This window comes from Bubalus kerabau, chromosome 23, assembly GCF_029407905.1.
Source record: "Bubalus kerabau isolate K-KA32 ecotype Philippines breed swamp buffalo chromosome 23, PCC_UOA_SB_1v2, whole genome shotgun sequence".
Classification (NCBI taxonomy): domain Eukaryota; kingdom Metazoa; phylum Chordata; class Mammalia; order Artiodactyla; family Bovidae; genus Bubalus; species Bubalus kerabau.
Window position 1 is genome coordinate 18,270,809 of NC_073646.1, and position 13,540 is coordinate 18,284,348.

Sequence of the window (13,540 nt, forward strand, 5' to 3'; positions counted from 1 at the left end):
CTATTTTTCACTTTCTCTGAATTTTCTACCTTCAGGGTTCAGCCTAGGTCTCACTGATTCTGTAATTCCATCCCAAGCCTGGATTTTAGGACCTGGAGCCCCCAGGGTTGCTGTCTCCGGACCTGCAGTGCATATGGTGGCGATCGTCCGTTTGCTCGTCTGCATCTCGTCATGGGCTGTGTGTTCTGTGAGGGCAGGGCCGGGTCGGCCCACCCCCGACCCACCAGGTCTCCAGCTCCTGGAACCTGGCGCGCAGTGGGTTCTCGCCCAGCCTGTGCTCTGTGTGTGAGCGGCCTGCTCCAAGCACGCCTCTGGCCCCTCTGGGCAGGGTGCCTGCAGCTTGGGTGGTTGGCCACAGGCAGTCCTAGGCCTTCTGTCTTCTCCGCTGCTGCTGGGCTAATCTGAATGAGAGTAGGTTCCAGCTTGGAGTGAAGACAGGGAGTTTATGCCAGGAACTATCCTAGTCCTCAGCAGCAGGTGTGAGAAATTCCTTCACCAGCTGCAGTTTTGCCATTCCACAAAATCTGATGGTGGTGAATGGCTGAATCAAATTCTTTCTCTTCTTACAAGAATGACTGCCATCTTCCACATCATGGACCGTTGAGACACAGCAGCCAGAGCTGACTCAGAAATCCTAGGACGGTTGGTTGCCTGCAGCCCAGGGCAGTTCACTACCAACCTGTGTTACGGTAACAGCTACAGAGCCAGCAGCCGGCCTAGGAGAGCGCCCCAGGGCAGTCCCCACCAACGGGCAGTTCAGAACTGGAGTGGAGGCTTCACGTGGACAGAGAAGCAGGGGGAAAAAGACCAGCTGTTGTCCTTATTTGCAGGCAATATGTCTGCAGCCTGCTTACAAAAGATTCAGCCCCAAAATGGCATATATGTCTGTGTATATGTGAGTGTGGAGAGAGCAAGCGAGAGCTTCACAGAAGGGCACAGTGGCGTCAAATGACACTGGGCGAGAGAGGGCGCTGGCCAGTGTCCCGTTATCCCCCAGTTCCGCAGCCTTGACATTCAAGTAAGAATCGGGGATAAAAGGAGTTAATTATTCCTGAAGTAGCAACCAGAAATGTACATGAAGCATCTCTGAGTTACTTTACCTATTAGTTAATCACTGTGTACCTGTCCCACTCCTTCAAAAATTCAAGACAGTTTACAGGAAATATATAAAATAATGAAATATAATTGTGTTTAATTGAAAAAGTTGGTTCTTAGAAGTTATAAATGAGGAAATACATGGCCTTTATATGTCTATGTGTGATTTCTATGGGGCTTCACTATGTATACTGTTTTGTCACTTTATTGATAGTATATTATAAATATTTTTAAGTAGTAGTAGCCGTAGTATAGTGCAGTGTAGTACATGGTAGTTAACTACAGATCATATACTTTTATTGTCTTCATAATATTTTATTTAATGCTAATGCCACAGAGCATTGAGTCAAAACTCTTGGTATACATTTCCATTGCTTCTCTTCTCACCTTTATACACATTTATGATGAACATAAATTAAACATATAATGAGCATTGTTCTCTATAATGTGACAATGACTGTCACATACATACATCTTTGTGCACCTGTTGGATTATTTTCTTAGAGTGGGTTTCCCCAAGTCAAAGATCTGGCCTTTTTCTAAGACCTTTTTTTTTGGAGTAAAATAGATATAAAGTTTACCATTTTGGCTATTTTTAAATAGACAGTTCCATTTTATTAAGCATATTTGCAGTGTTGTGCAACCATCACCATTATCCATTTCCAGAGTTTTTTCATCTCCCCAAACAACTCTGTATCCAGTGAACAATAACTGCCCACTTCCCCCTCCCCCGGCCTCTGGTGGCCTCTGTTCTATTTCCTGTCTTCATGAATTTACCTCTTCTAGGTACTTCATACAAGTGAAGTCATACAGTAGATGTCTTTTTGTGTCTGGTGCATTTCCCTTCCCATAATGCTTTCAGAGTTTACCCATGTTGTAATATGTATTAGAATTTCATTCCTTTTCAGGATTGGATAATATTCCATTGTACAGATAAGCCACATTTTGCCTACCTATTCATCCATCAGTGGATACTTGCGTTGTTTTCCACCTTTTGGCTCTTGTGAATAAGGCTGCTATGAACATTCATGTACAAGTATCTGTTTGAATCTCTGCTTTCGGTTTCTTTGAGCATATCTAGCATTGGAATTTCCAGATCCTGGGCAGTTCTCTTTAACTTTTTGAGGAACCACTGAGCTTTTCCACAGCAGCTGTACCATTTTACATCCCCACCAGCAGTGTACGAGGCTTCTAGTTTCTCCACACCTTCATCAACACTTCGTATTTTCCTTTTTGTAGTTGCTGTTGTTTTTAAATAATAGTGATCCTAATAGACGTGAAGTAGTATTAGACATTTCTCAAGGCTTTTCTTACTGATTTCCAAACTGTGATACTCCCATCAGTCGCTTCCCCAGGCCTACATCAAAGCCAGGTATTCTTTTTCACCTTTGTTAATCTGATAGGCGATTTTTTTTTTAAGTCCTTCTGTGGTGTTAGTTTTCTGTTCTTTGATTTCTAATGAAATCAAACTTTTTCCCCATAAAATTATAGGCCATTTAGATGTATATCTGATACATTGACTATTAATGTATTTGCCAGTTTTCCTGTAAGTGACCCTAATGGGGTCACTTTTTTAAAAGTTCAGAAGCCATCCCTGCACATTGTACCTTGACTTTTCTTGTCTTCGTGGCCAGTGCCTGTTGAACGTGATGCCCTGTTCTGTAGCCTGTTGTCAGCAGTCCAGGGAACAGTTCTGTGCAGACCCTGTCCTGTCCACAGCTGGTGACTTTAACCATAATGGGACTGGTATTCCTATCTCTTTAAGAATTTTCCAGTTTGTTGTGACATCCATTTATGCTTATACGAAAGTAGCGCCAAGAATCATTAAATGGAAAAAAAAAGTGCAAAACAGCACCCTGTAGAGTCTCTCTCCTTCCTGACCCAGAGGTCATGCTCCGTGTAAAGGTCAACAGGAAAGAGGGAGAGGGAGGTCAGACTCAGGCTGTTCTTGTGTCTGGTCTTTCTACAGACAGCAGCTGTGATGGGAGGTGCCCAAGGAGAGAGGGGACTTTGGTGAGAAGATTCAGGTTTGCAGGAAGACATAAGAGAACCTTGCATGCCACCTGCGGGAGTTTTGAGGAGGAGTGACAGGACAGGGGGCTGGGGGCGGTGCTTAGCTTGAAAGGAGCCTCCTCCTTTGGGATCCTGGCCGGGGTGGGCTCTGAGCCTTCATGGCCCCATCTGTTATCTCTTGCCTGTGCTAGTTATGAGGACCCTGTAGTAATGCTTGTGAAGTCCTGAGCCCAGTGCCTGGCCCACGGTGCCCAGTATTGACAACCATTCTAATGGTCACTGCAATGCCTGCTGTCCCCTCCATGCCAGGCCAGAGGGGACAGATAGACTTCCATGCTCCTGCTGTCTGGCTCCGTCATCCAGAAGGCTAGGTATTTTCTCTGTGATTCCCAAGGGCCCAAGTCAGCAGGAGATTCTGGCCATTTCCGTTTGCCCTGCCGTGTGTTCCTGCCATGTGCTGATATCGGTGCCACGTGGCTGCCTCTCCTTGGCCTTGGGAATGTCTCACAGCTCTTGTTTCTTCCATCAGTCGACTCCAACGACAGCCTCTATGGGGGAGACTCCAAGTTTCTGGCTGAGAACAACAAGCTGTGCGAGACGGTGATGGCTCAGATCCTGGAGCATCTGAAAACCCTGGCCAAGGATGAGGTAGGTGCCTACTGTGGCCCCCCACCTCTGCCACTTGCCCCAAAATCACAAGTTCCCAGGGTGCTTGGACACTGTTTCGTCCTGAGAGTAATGTGCTTGTGTGAAGACTGTTCATTGAGGGCTCAGGGGCCTTTGTTGCCACCGTTTTCTCTACCTGCACTGCGCCTCCCCCCTGGGGTTCCCCTGGCCACCCCACTCATCATTCTAGTCACAACTCAAGTACCTCCTCAGAGTGGCCTTCCCTGACCCCTGTCTCAAGCAGCCATGCCCTCCTGCATCCCTCTGAATCTCTGCGTGTGTCCCTGTGACGCTTGGGCATGCTCTGAAACATTGTGTGTGTGTGTTCACTTGTTAGTCACCCGCTGACCCCACCAGAATGGAAGCTCCACGTGGCCAGGCCCTGGAGACCTGGGTCTTGGAGACCTGCCTGTGCCGGAGATGGGGTCCTAGGATCCCTCTGTCCCTCACCTCAGCATCCTCCCCTGAAACCTGGCGTGCAGCGGGCACCCAGTCTGAGCATGTTGCGTGAATAATAGCCTGCACTTGGACACCTTAGCTCTTTTGACGCCCTCAACAGGCCTATGATGTGGGTGCTGTGTTTATTCTCCTTGGACAGGAAGGAAAACCGAGGCTCAGAGAGGTTTCCAGAGCCCCCGGTTTCCTCTGGTTGTGACAGAATAGGGTTCCTGGCCCAACTGCCAGGCCTGAACCCTTAGCCACTGCACTGCCCTCCTCAGTAAGGCCTTTTCTCTTATAGAAGTGGAAAGTGGCATATGGTGTCACCCAGCCATGGCAACAGGCTGTGCTTTCCTAGCCTTTTTGTTTTGTTTTCCTTTGCCTTGGCTGCACATTGCAGATTGCTAGTTCCCCAACCAGGGATTGAACCCAGGCCCTTGACAGTGAAAGCTCGGAGTCCTAACCACTGGATCACCAGGGGAATTCCCATTCCAACCTCTCTTACACAAAAGTGTAGTGTGGAGAACTTTGTGTGCATTGTTTCAACTGATTCTCATGACGGTCCAGTGAGTGGGGACAGCTGTTATCCCTTTATACTGTAGAGAAGCTGAATCCGAGAGTGGCAGCTATGCAGTGTGGTCAAGGCAGTCTTCTAGAACCCATGCTCCGATCCCTGAATATGTTCTTTTATCAGATGTTGCCTTTACAGAGTGGTTTTTTCCATATTTTCCATATAGATAGATGGTTGGTTGGTTTCAAAATAATTTCCAAATTATCCTACAGTCTAAATAACTACCTGGTACCCTTCCCCAGTATTCCTTTTTGCAGCTTCAGCTCAAACATGTGGGTGACAGATGGATCCCAGAAGCCCTGTCTTAGGCTTAGTGGGGATGGTTGTTCAGACATTAAGACTAAGGTGGGCAGGTTGGCAGGGTAGCTCAGATGGTAAAGAATCTTCCTGCAATGCAGGAGACCTGGGTTTGATCCCTGGGTTGAGAAGATCCCCTGAAGAAGGGAATGGCAACCCACTCCTGTATTCTTGCCTGGAGAATTCCACAGACAGAGGAACTTGGGGTCGCAAAGAGTCAGACCCACAGCTGAGCGACTAACAAACACTTTGACTTCACTTTAGGTCAAAGCCAGTGCCTAACCTTTCTCTCTGTCCTCTGGGACAGTTGTTGCCAGACTTTCTGCTTCTGTGTTCCCCTGCCAATCCCCTTTCCCGCCCCAAAGCTTGTTCTTTGTTACTCCAGGCTGTCTGCTTACATCTCTGAGCATTTCAGTTTTTAAAAATCCCATCTAGCAAGAAACAACCTGAGCCCTCGTTCCTGATCCCCCCCAGAAGACCCTGTTTTCCTCTCACTGCCACTCACCCCCACCCTACTCCTGTTCCCTTTCCCAGACCCAGGACAGATTTCAGACTGCCTGGTTCCCAGCCCTCCCCTTTCTTCCACAGACTTCCCCAGCTCCCTCTTTCCCAACTTGGAGTCTCACTTTCCTCGGATTTGCTTCTATACCCCCATCCACCAAATCCTTTGAAGACAAAATAAGATCAAACTGGATTTTTAATTTAATTCTTATTCATTTCTAGGATTGTATAGCATGCCACCATTGCCCTTACCGCCCTTCCCCACCCCAACACAAAGCCACAAGAATATTCTGTAGCTGTTGAGTGCACACACACACAACACACATGTATGTCCTGGGTTCTTATTCTCTCCAGGGTATTCAAGCAGGTCCGAGAAAGAGTGGAGCGTTTTCTGGACTCCATTCCCCAGTGGCCACTGCCAAGGTCAGGGGCACAGCATAAAGGGCCAGCCTTAAGGTTAGCAGTCCAGAGGGCAGATGGAAAACCCAGAACCACTGCCACCCTGGGGGCCCTGAGTGCCTCCTAGAGCCCTCTGTAGGGATGGGAGGGTTATAGGGGGGTCCCACTGGCCCGGGACCCATGGGGTGCAGGGCTGCAGAACTCTGGGGAAGTTCATGCATGAAGGGCGTTGGCTGTCAGTGGAGGGGGCAGCATTAGAACCCCAGTTAGAAGAGGTAACTCCCCTCCTTCAACCGAAAGGCCTTTTTTTGAATGGATGTCAACTTGGTCTCTGCACTTGGCAGTCAGAGAGAGCTCTCACCGCCCTGCAGAAGAAAGGGGAGTTCTTCACCTTCAGTCTGCACTGACCACACTGATCACATCCCTTCTGCTCCCCGGCTCTGAAGGATCCTTAGCACCTTCCCGATCCCTGCAAACATGGGCTCTGGCTCTTGCTTCCTGCCAGAGCAGGGCTGTGTATTTAATTGAAAATGCCTTTCTTCACTCAGATGCCACAGGCTGGGTCTAATCAGAGGTGGCTGCTGACAGCATAATTGACCACAGTATAGGACCTCCAGGCTTACAATAAAAATGAGCCCAGAACCATATAACCTGGAACTATTTTAACCTTTGTCTCTTTTTCTCTTGGGGGAGGAGGCATTGACGGTGATAACAGCTGAAATACTTCTGAAGGAATAGCAGGGCTGGAATGTTTCCAAAGGACATTTCAACTCATAAATACCAGGGATGCTCACTGGAAGTGTCTGTCCATATATGCACATTTATTAGGAAAAACATGGGTGGACCAAGCTAAGACGGAACATGTCATCCTTCATTTTAACAATGTGCTGTGAGATTCGGCACAGGCGGCCCTGGGGGGCGGAGGCTTCTAGAGCCTGGAGCAGAAGTGCTCTGAACTCTCTCCGCTGCAGGGGAGCCAGGCTCGGTGCTGTGAAAGCCCTGCGCCGGCGCCTGAGCTGAGTGTCTCACCTCTCGGCACTGACTGGTGTCAGCCCTGCCTCCAAACTGCCCTCTACCCGCACGTGAAGGAGCCATCCCTGCTCTAGTCACGAGCTTCACGAAGCTGTTTGTTTGGGTGTGGTGAAGCTGGGAACCACGCCAGACCCTTACAACTTCCTGGAAGTGACAGTTCCCCTAGGCAAAGAATCAAAAGCAGCCCCTTTCTATTGAAAAGCTCTGTGGAGACAGGAGGGGCTTGAGGCCTGGGTTTGGTTCTGTCTTGTGTTCAGTTTCCTGGGTCTCTCTGCACGTCGGCCGGCCTGCCTGCTCATTCCCAGACCTTTCTCTAATGATTTCATTGTTAATGGGCGGTGCATTTAAAACACCCAAACTGGGCTTTTAGGGTAAAATGCTTGAGAAGACACAGAACAGAGAAAAAGCCAGGGAGATACTGTTTTCCTTGTTTGACTTTTCAAAACTCTGCTCTGCTTCAAGGAAATGTAGGTAAAAGGCACCTCTCAGAAGAGTTATTTGAGAGCTTTCTATGAGGTTGGTCCTCTGGATCTGAGTAGAAATTAGGGCCCTCGTTTCCAGGCATCTCCAGTTTAAAGGGAGAGCAGAATAGGCTGGAACCCACTGAATGATCTCTGCCTGGTTCCTGGCTGGGGCAAGCTCATTGTCTGATTAAACAAAGGAGCCCAAAGTAGGCAGTGGCCAGCCAGTGTTATGCTGGCCAGGTGGTTGCCACCTTCCCTCCACACCTGCAGCTTGGGACCCCGCAACACAACCCACCCCTGGACGGCAGTGTTTTTCCTGCTTCTGTGATGGTCACCTGGTCCAGACTCTTGCCAGGGCAGGCTCAATTTTGGGGGGCCTGAGTCTCTTCACTGTCACACAGACATGCTCACCCAACTGCATTCTTAGCTGCTCCTTGGCAGTTTTACTGTCTTGCTTTTTTTCCTCCAGTAGATTTGAAATTCTCACCTGGGAGCAACAGGAGGGGATGACTAAGTTGGCTCAGCAGTTAACATAGAGTCTGCTGCTCTGTAGGCTCCACACATGGAAGGATGGACAGTTAATAGGTTGTTTGAATAAAGCAGGAAAAATATGTATTGGTCTAAACCACCTCAGACCATTCCCACTTCCCTGGATAAATCTGTAGCTGCACTGGGCAAATCTCTTGCCCGCTTCAGAGTTTGATCCCTGATCTGTCCTGTGTGCAGTCCTGTTGACTCTTTGCAACCTTATGAACTATAGCCCACCGGGCTCCTCTGTCCATTTAATTTTCCAGGCAAGAATACTGGAGTGGGTTACCATTCCCTCCTTCAGGGGATCTTCCTTCCCACCCCAGGGATCAAGCCTGCATCTGTTGCATCTCCTGCATTGACAGGTGGATTATTTACCACTGCACCACCTGGGAAGCTCTTTGGATCCATAATGTGATGCTAGCCATGGGTTTGTGGGAATATCTTATAATCTGGGGTGGGTGTGAATTGCACAGGCTCAGAATTGGACAACTGGCGCTCAGAGCCTCACTCTGCATTTGCTAGCTCCTGTCCTTGAACAAGTTCCTGAAGCTTTCTGATCTCATCAGCAAAATGGGAATGTAGTGGTTTCCTATCAGGGCTTTGAGTCACCCCAAACTTAAAACCCCTGTTTATTATCTCACAGTTTGGGAGGTCAGAAGTCAGTGTTGGCTGGACCAGTTTCTGTGCTCCTGGTTTCACAAGGCCAAAATCAAGGCTCCTGTTGACTGGTTGGGCTCTAACGAGGAGGCACCAGGAAGAATTTACTTCCCAGCTCGTTCGAGTTGGCCGCCTCAGTTCATCCTAAAAGCCAGCAGTGGTGGGTCGTGTCCTTTTCAAGCTTTGGATCTCTTTAGTCTCCCTTTCTGCAGCACCTTTCCTCTGCTGCTAACTTGTCTCTGACTTCAGCCTGAGAAATTTCTCTGCTTTTTAGGGCTCTAATGATTAGATTGGGCCCACCCAGATAATCCAGGATTATCTCCCTAAGGTCCATAACCTTAATTACACCTGCAGAGTCTTTTCACAGTAGCACCTAGATTACTGTTTGAATAGCCAGGGGGTGAGATCCTGGAGGACAGCTCTAGAATCCTACCTACCTACAAAGAGTTGTTGTGAAGATGAAATAAGTTATGTAAAGCACAGAGCTCATACCTGGCAGAGTGTAGGGCCCTATACCCTACACTGTGCAAAGCAGACCCTCAAGGCTCCTGGCAGCACTGATGTTTGCAGTGCCAGCCGAGAGCGCCCAGCAAAGGCCCAGGCATCAGCTTTCCAGGGCCCACACAGACCTGTGATCTGACCTGGTACCTGCTCAGGCCCACATGCTGACTTGGGCCTTCCCAGTGCCTCTGTTTACCTTTGGGAGCTGGCATCCTTTGTCCTGGGCCTGCTGCATTTTGAAGATTTAGTTTCCCTTTTTCCTTTACTACTTAAAGCTGGGGTTCAGGCTTGGTCTACTCTGACATTTTGGTTAGACTTTCCTTGTTTGAGTTCTCACATCAGATCATTGAGCAAGAGGGGAAAGATCTGGTGTTAAGCATATCCAGTGGTTCTTATGGGCTTCTCTGGTGGCTGAGACAGTAAAGAATCTGCCTGCAGTGCGAGAGACCCAGGTTTGATCCCTGGGTCGGGAAGATCCAGGAAAGAAGGGAATGGCAACCCACTCTAGTATTCCTGCCTGTTCTTATAAGAGCTGGGTATCAGGGAGTATTGTTCATGGGAAGGCTTCACACACAGCATCTCGTTTTAGTCTCATTTACCCTGTGAGCTGGTATTACCTTAATTCTCCTACAGATGAAGCTGGGAGGTTAAGCAGCTCGCCCTCCAGAAGATCCATGGCAGAGCTGGCCGTGGCACCCCAGGCAGTGTCAACACTGGGATGAGTCTGAGCCCAGTGCCAGGTAGTAACCTCTTTTTTCTATTTCAGGCCTTAAAGCGCCAGAGCTCGCTGGGCCTTTCCTTCTTTAACAGCATCTTGGCCCACGGGGACCTGCGCAACAACAGGCTCAACCAGCTGTCTGTCAGCCTGTGGCACCTGGCACAGAGGCACGGCTGTGTGGACACCAGGACCATGGTGAGGTGCAGGGTGGGGCAGGGTGGCCCTCAACAGGCCCAGCGGGCATGGCTGTCCCGGCGAGTGATGCAAGCCCGCTGGCCAGGCACAGGCGGTCTCAGTGCAGCCTCAGGGCCTGGACAGCAAACGGCCCCCATCTCCCCTTCTAGAAAGGTGCCAGGCCCTACAAAGGACAAACAGCTCTCCATAACTATAGGTTCAGCACCCTCAGATTCAACCAACCACGGCTCAGAAATATTCAGGAGGAAAAAGGCTCCAGAAAGTTTCCAAAACCTGAATTTGTCATGTATCTGCAACTGCTGACATAGTGTTTACATTATAGTAGGTATTATAAGTAATCTGGAGATGATTTCAATATACAGGAGGGTGTATGAAAGTTACATGCAAATACTACCCCAATTTCTATAAAGGATTGTGTACCCTTGGTTTGGTATCAGCTGGGGATCCTAGAACCAAGGGACCACTGGGTAGTATTAATTCCCTGTAAATAAAAGCCACACATATGAAAACATCAGTAATTCTTGGTGATTTTAAGAGCAAGTTGTAATCTAAGAAGTCTTATTTAAAAACTGCTGGCTTCTCCTCCACTCTAAGAAAAAAAAAGCCTAAGTTCACAATATGGCTGATTTGTCAGAACCTTGAGAATTATGAACCACAAAGAAGATGTCTTTCTCTTTCCTCCTAGGTGAAAACTCTGGAATACATCAAGAAGCAGAGCAAGCAGCCAGACATGGGGCATCTGACTGAGCTGGCCCTCAGGCTCCCTCTGCAGACGAGGACCTGACTCCAGGGTCTCTGATGCCAATGCAGAAAGACCTGTTTTGTATTTTTGTTTTCATTTTTATGCACCTACAGATTGGTTTCTCTGCTGTTTTGCCAGTGAAGTGAAGAAGTGGGAGCTGTCAAGAGTATTTGAATCTATTCCTGCTCACTGAGCATGAAGTCTGTTTCTTTGCACAACTGGCCTTCAGATGGGCCTTTAGAGAAAAACAGAGGAATGCAAGTAACATCTCTCTTTTCGGGAAGGTTTAATTGAAAGTTAATTGAAAAAAGAACCTTGAAAAGCAGTCCACTTTGAAAGAGCCGCTGTGCCCTTTCCCTGATTTGCTTTATGTCAAAACCGGCTCTTGATTGGATTTTAAATATGGTGATAGATTAAAGGAGAAAACAAGTCAGAGTTGAGATTCTCTGGGGCTTCGATGGAAAATACACTGTAACTAAATAAACCTCCCTGAAGGAATATTTATGTTCATGACTGTTCATTTAATTACCACTGACTCTCACTCATCCAGAAGAGAATGTGTCTCAACATCCTCAGTATGTGTCTAAACATACTGCTTGGTTTTCTTGCAGCTGTAACCCTAAACAGCATATGATTCAGTCTCCTTTTTTACTAGTTTGGTGGAGTTTGATTCTTGGATTACCAATAATGAGCTTCCACTGACATTTTATTTTGAATCCGTAAGATCATGAATATTGGTCATGGTGGTGACTCATAGCCTAGAACCCTTTGTGCAGGAAAATGGATCCAAGTTGTGGATGGAAAGTGGCCCCAAACCATTATATTTTTGGAAGGTATCTGCTGAGCAGACTACATTTCACTTCTACTCTGTGAAAAGCCTGATTACAGTTCGCATAGTAGAAGTTGCTAACATAATTTTTTAAAATTTATATAAACTCATGCTTTAACTGAATAGTTTGGGGCCAAGAATATGCTGTGGATTTACTGCCAGCTTAACAGTGAAGCCCACCCCACCCCCAACCCAAGAAAATGGCCTCCATTGAAGAACAGTGTGTACTGAACAAAACACATTGAGAAAGCATGGTGGCATTGCTCAAATATTCCCAAGTGGCCTTTATTACACAAGATCATTCCATTAAAATCATTTCCTATACCACTTTTACTATATGATACTGTTCAAATGAAAAATCAAGGCAGATGAATGGATATGAAAGCTGTGGTACATATACACAATGGAGTATTACTCAGCCATTAAAAAGAATACATTTGAATCAGTTCTAATGAGGTGGATGAAATTGGAGCCGATTATACGGTGAAGTAAGCCAGAAAGAAAAGCACCAATACAGTATATTAATGCATATATATGGAATTTAGAAAGATGGTAACGATAACCCTGTATGTGAGACAGCAAAAGAGACACAGATGTCTAGAACAGTCTTTTGGACTCTGTGGGAGAGGCAGGTGGGGGATGACTTGGGAGAATGGCATTGAAACATGTATAATATCATATAAGAAACAAATCGCCAGTCCAGGTTTGATGCAAGATACAGGAAGCTTGGGGCTGGTGCACTGGGATCACCCAGAGGGATGGGATGGGGAGAGAGGTGGGAGGGGGGTTCAGGATGGGAAACGTGTATACCCGTGGCGGATTCATGTTGATGTATGGCAAAACCAATACAATATTGTAAAGTAATTAGCCTCTAATTAAAATAAATTAAAATCAATTGGCAAATTCAAATTATGCACTTTAAAGTCATTTCTTCTGAGTCTGTATACACCAGATGGCATCAGTGCCCAAGCCTGAGTCAGTGAATTCCTACTGCTCTTCCATTAACCTGGGCTTGGACTTGCACATTAGGTCAGGGATACGTTACACCAAAGCAGCTTCTGATTCACACATCACCCTGGCCCAGGTGAAAGCTGAGATTTTCAGTGTTCTCGTTTGGGTTCCCCAGCCTGTTAACTAAATTAGCCAGTCTCTGAAGACTGCGGCCTACATGGCATGAGGTCTATGATTGTGAAGAATGATGGAACCAGAAGAATAAGAAAATTTTTAGGAAATAAGGTAAAAATGAAAACTCCTGCATGAGACCTGTATTAATTTTGTTATTGCTGCTTTTAAACTGCCATACTTAGGGGTTTAAAATGTCACAGTTTTATCACCTTACAGCTCTACTGGTCTGAAGTCCAGTGGCCTTTCCTTCAAAATGAAGGTGTTGGCCGGGCTGCAGTCTTCTGGAGTCTCTAGGGGAAAATCGGTTTTCCTGCCTTTCCCAGCTTCTAGGGGTCCCCTGCACGCCTTGGCATGGGATCCCTTTGTCTTCAAACTAGTGACAGCTTGTTGAGTGTTTCTTACAAATCTCTTGACTCTTCTCTGTCTTCTATTGATACTTTTAATGCTGGATTATCTGGGTAGGCCCAGTCAAATCATACTACTGATTAGCAACCTTAATTCCATCTGCTACCTTAAACTCCTGTTGGTTTTTTATCACAACATATTAACAGGTTCCAATGAGGACTGAGGTGGGTGGGGGGTTGGGGGGAGTGCATAGAACCTCAACAGTTCTGTTTGTAGAGCTAAACACACAATTTTTAAGGGAAGAACTCTAATCTGGCAAATACTTTTGATGGGCCAATCTAGTTGCAGAAGGGTGGCCTCAGGGAGGAACTTAGTGGGAAACAGCAGGAAATCATCTCAAGGAATAAAGTGGTTAAGAATC

The 13,540-nt window shown here is 47.1% G+C and overlaps 1 protein-coding gene across 3 annotated transcripts in view; it reads left to right on the forward strand.

The window, feature by feature from the left end:
- Positions 1 to 11,320, forward strand: part of VPS35L (VPS35 endosomal protein sorting factor like) — a 143,805-nt gene extending 132,485 nt beyond the window's left edge. For 2 of the 3 annotated variants that reach the window (XM_055561828.1, XM_055561829.1), the window contains exons 29-31: positions 3,638 to 3,756; positions 9,932 to 10,078; positions 10,764 to 11,320. In XM_055561828.1, the coding sequence (XP_055417803.1) occupies positions 3,638 to 3,756; positions 9,932 to 10,078; positions 10,764 to 10,862 (365 nt within the window). In that variant the 3' untranslated portion in view covers positions 10,863 to 11,320. Of the gene's footprint in view, positions 1 to 3,637; positions 3,757 to 9,931; positions 10,084 to 10,763 lie in introns of all 3 variants that reach the window. The other variant, XM_055561830.1, reaches the window with a different exon arrangement.
- The last annotated feature ends 2,220 nt before the right edge of the window (positions 11,321 to 13,540 follow it).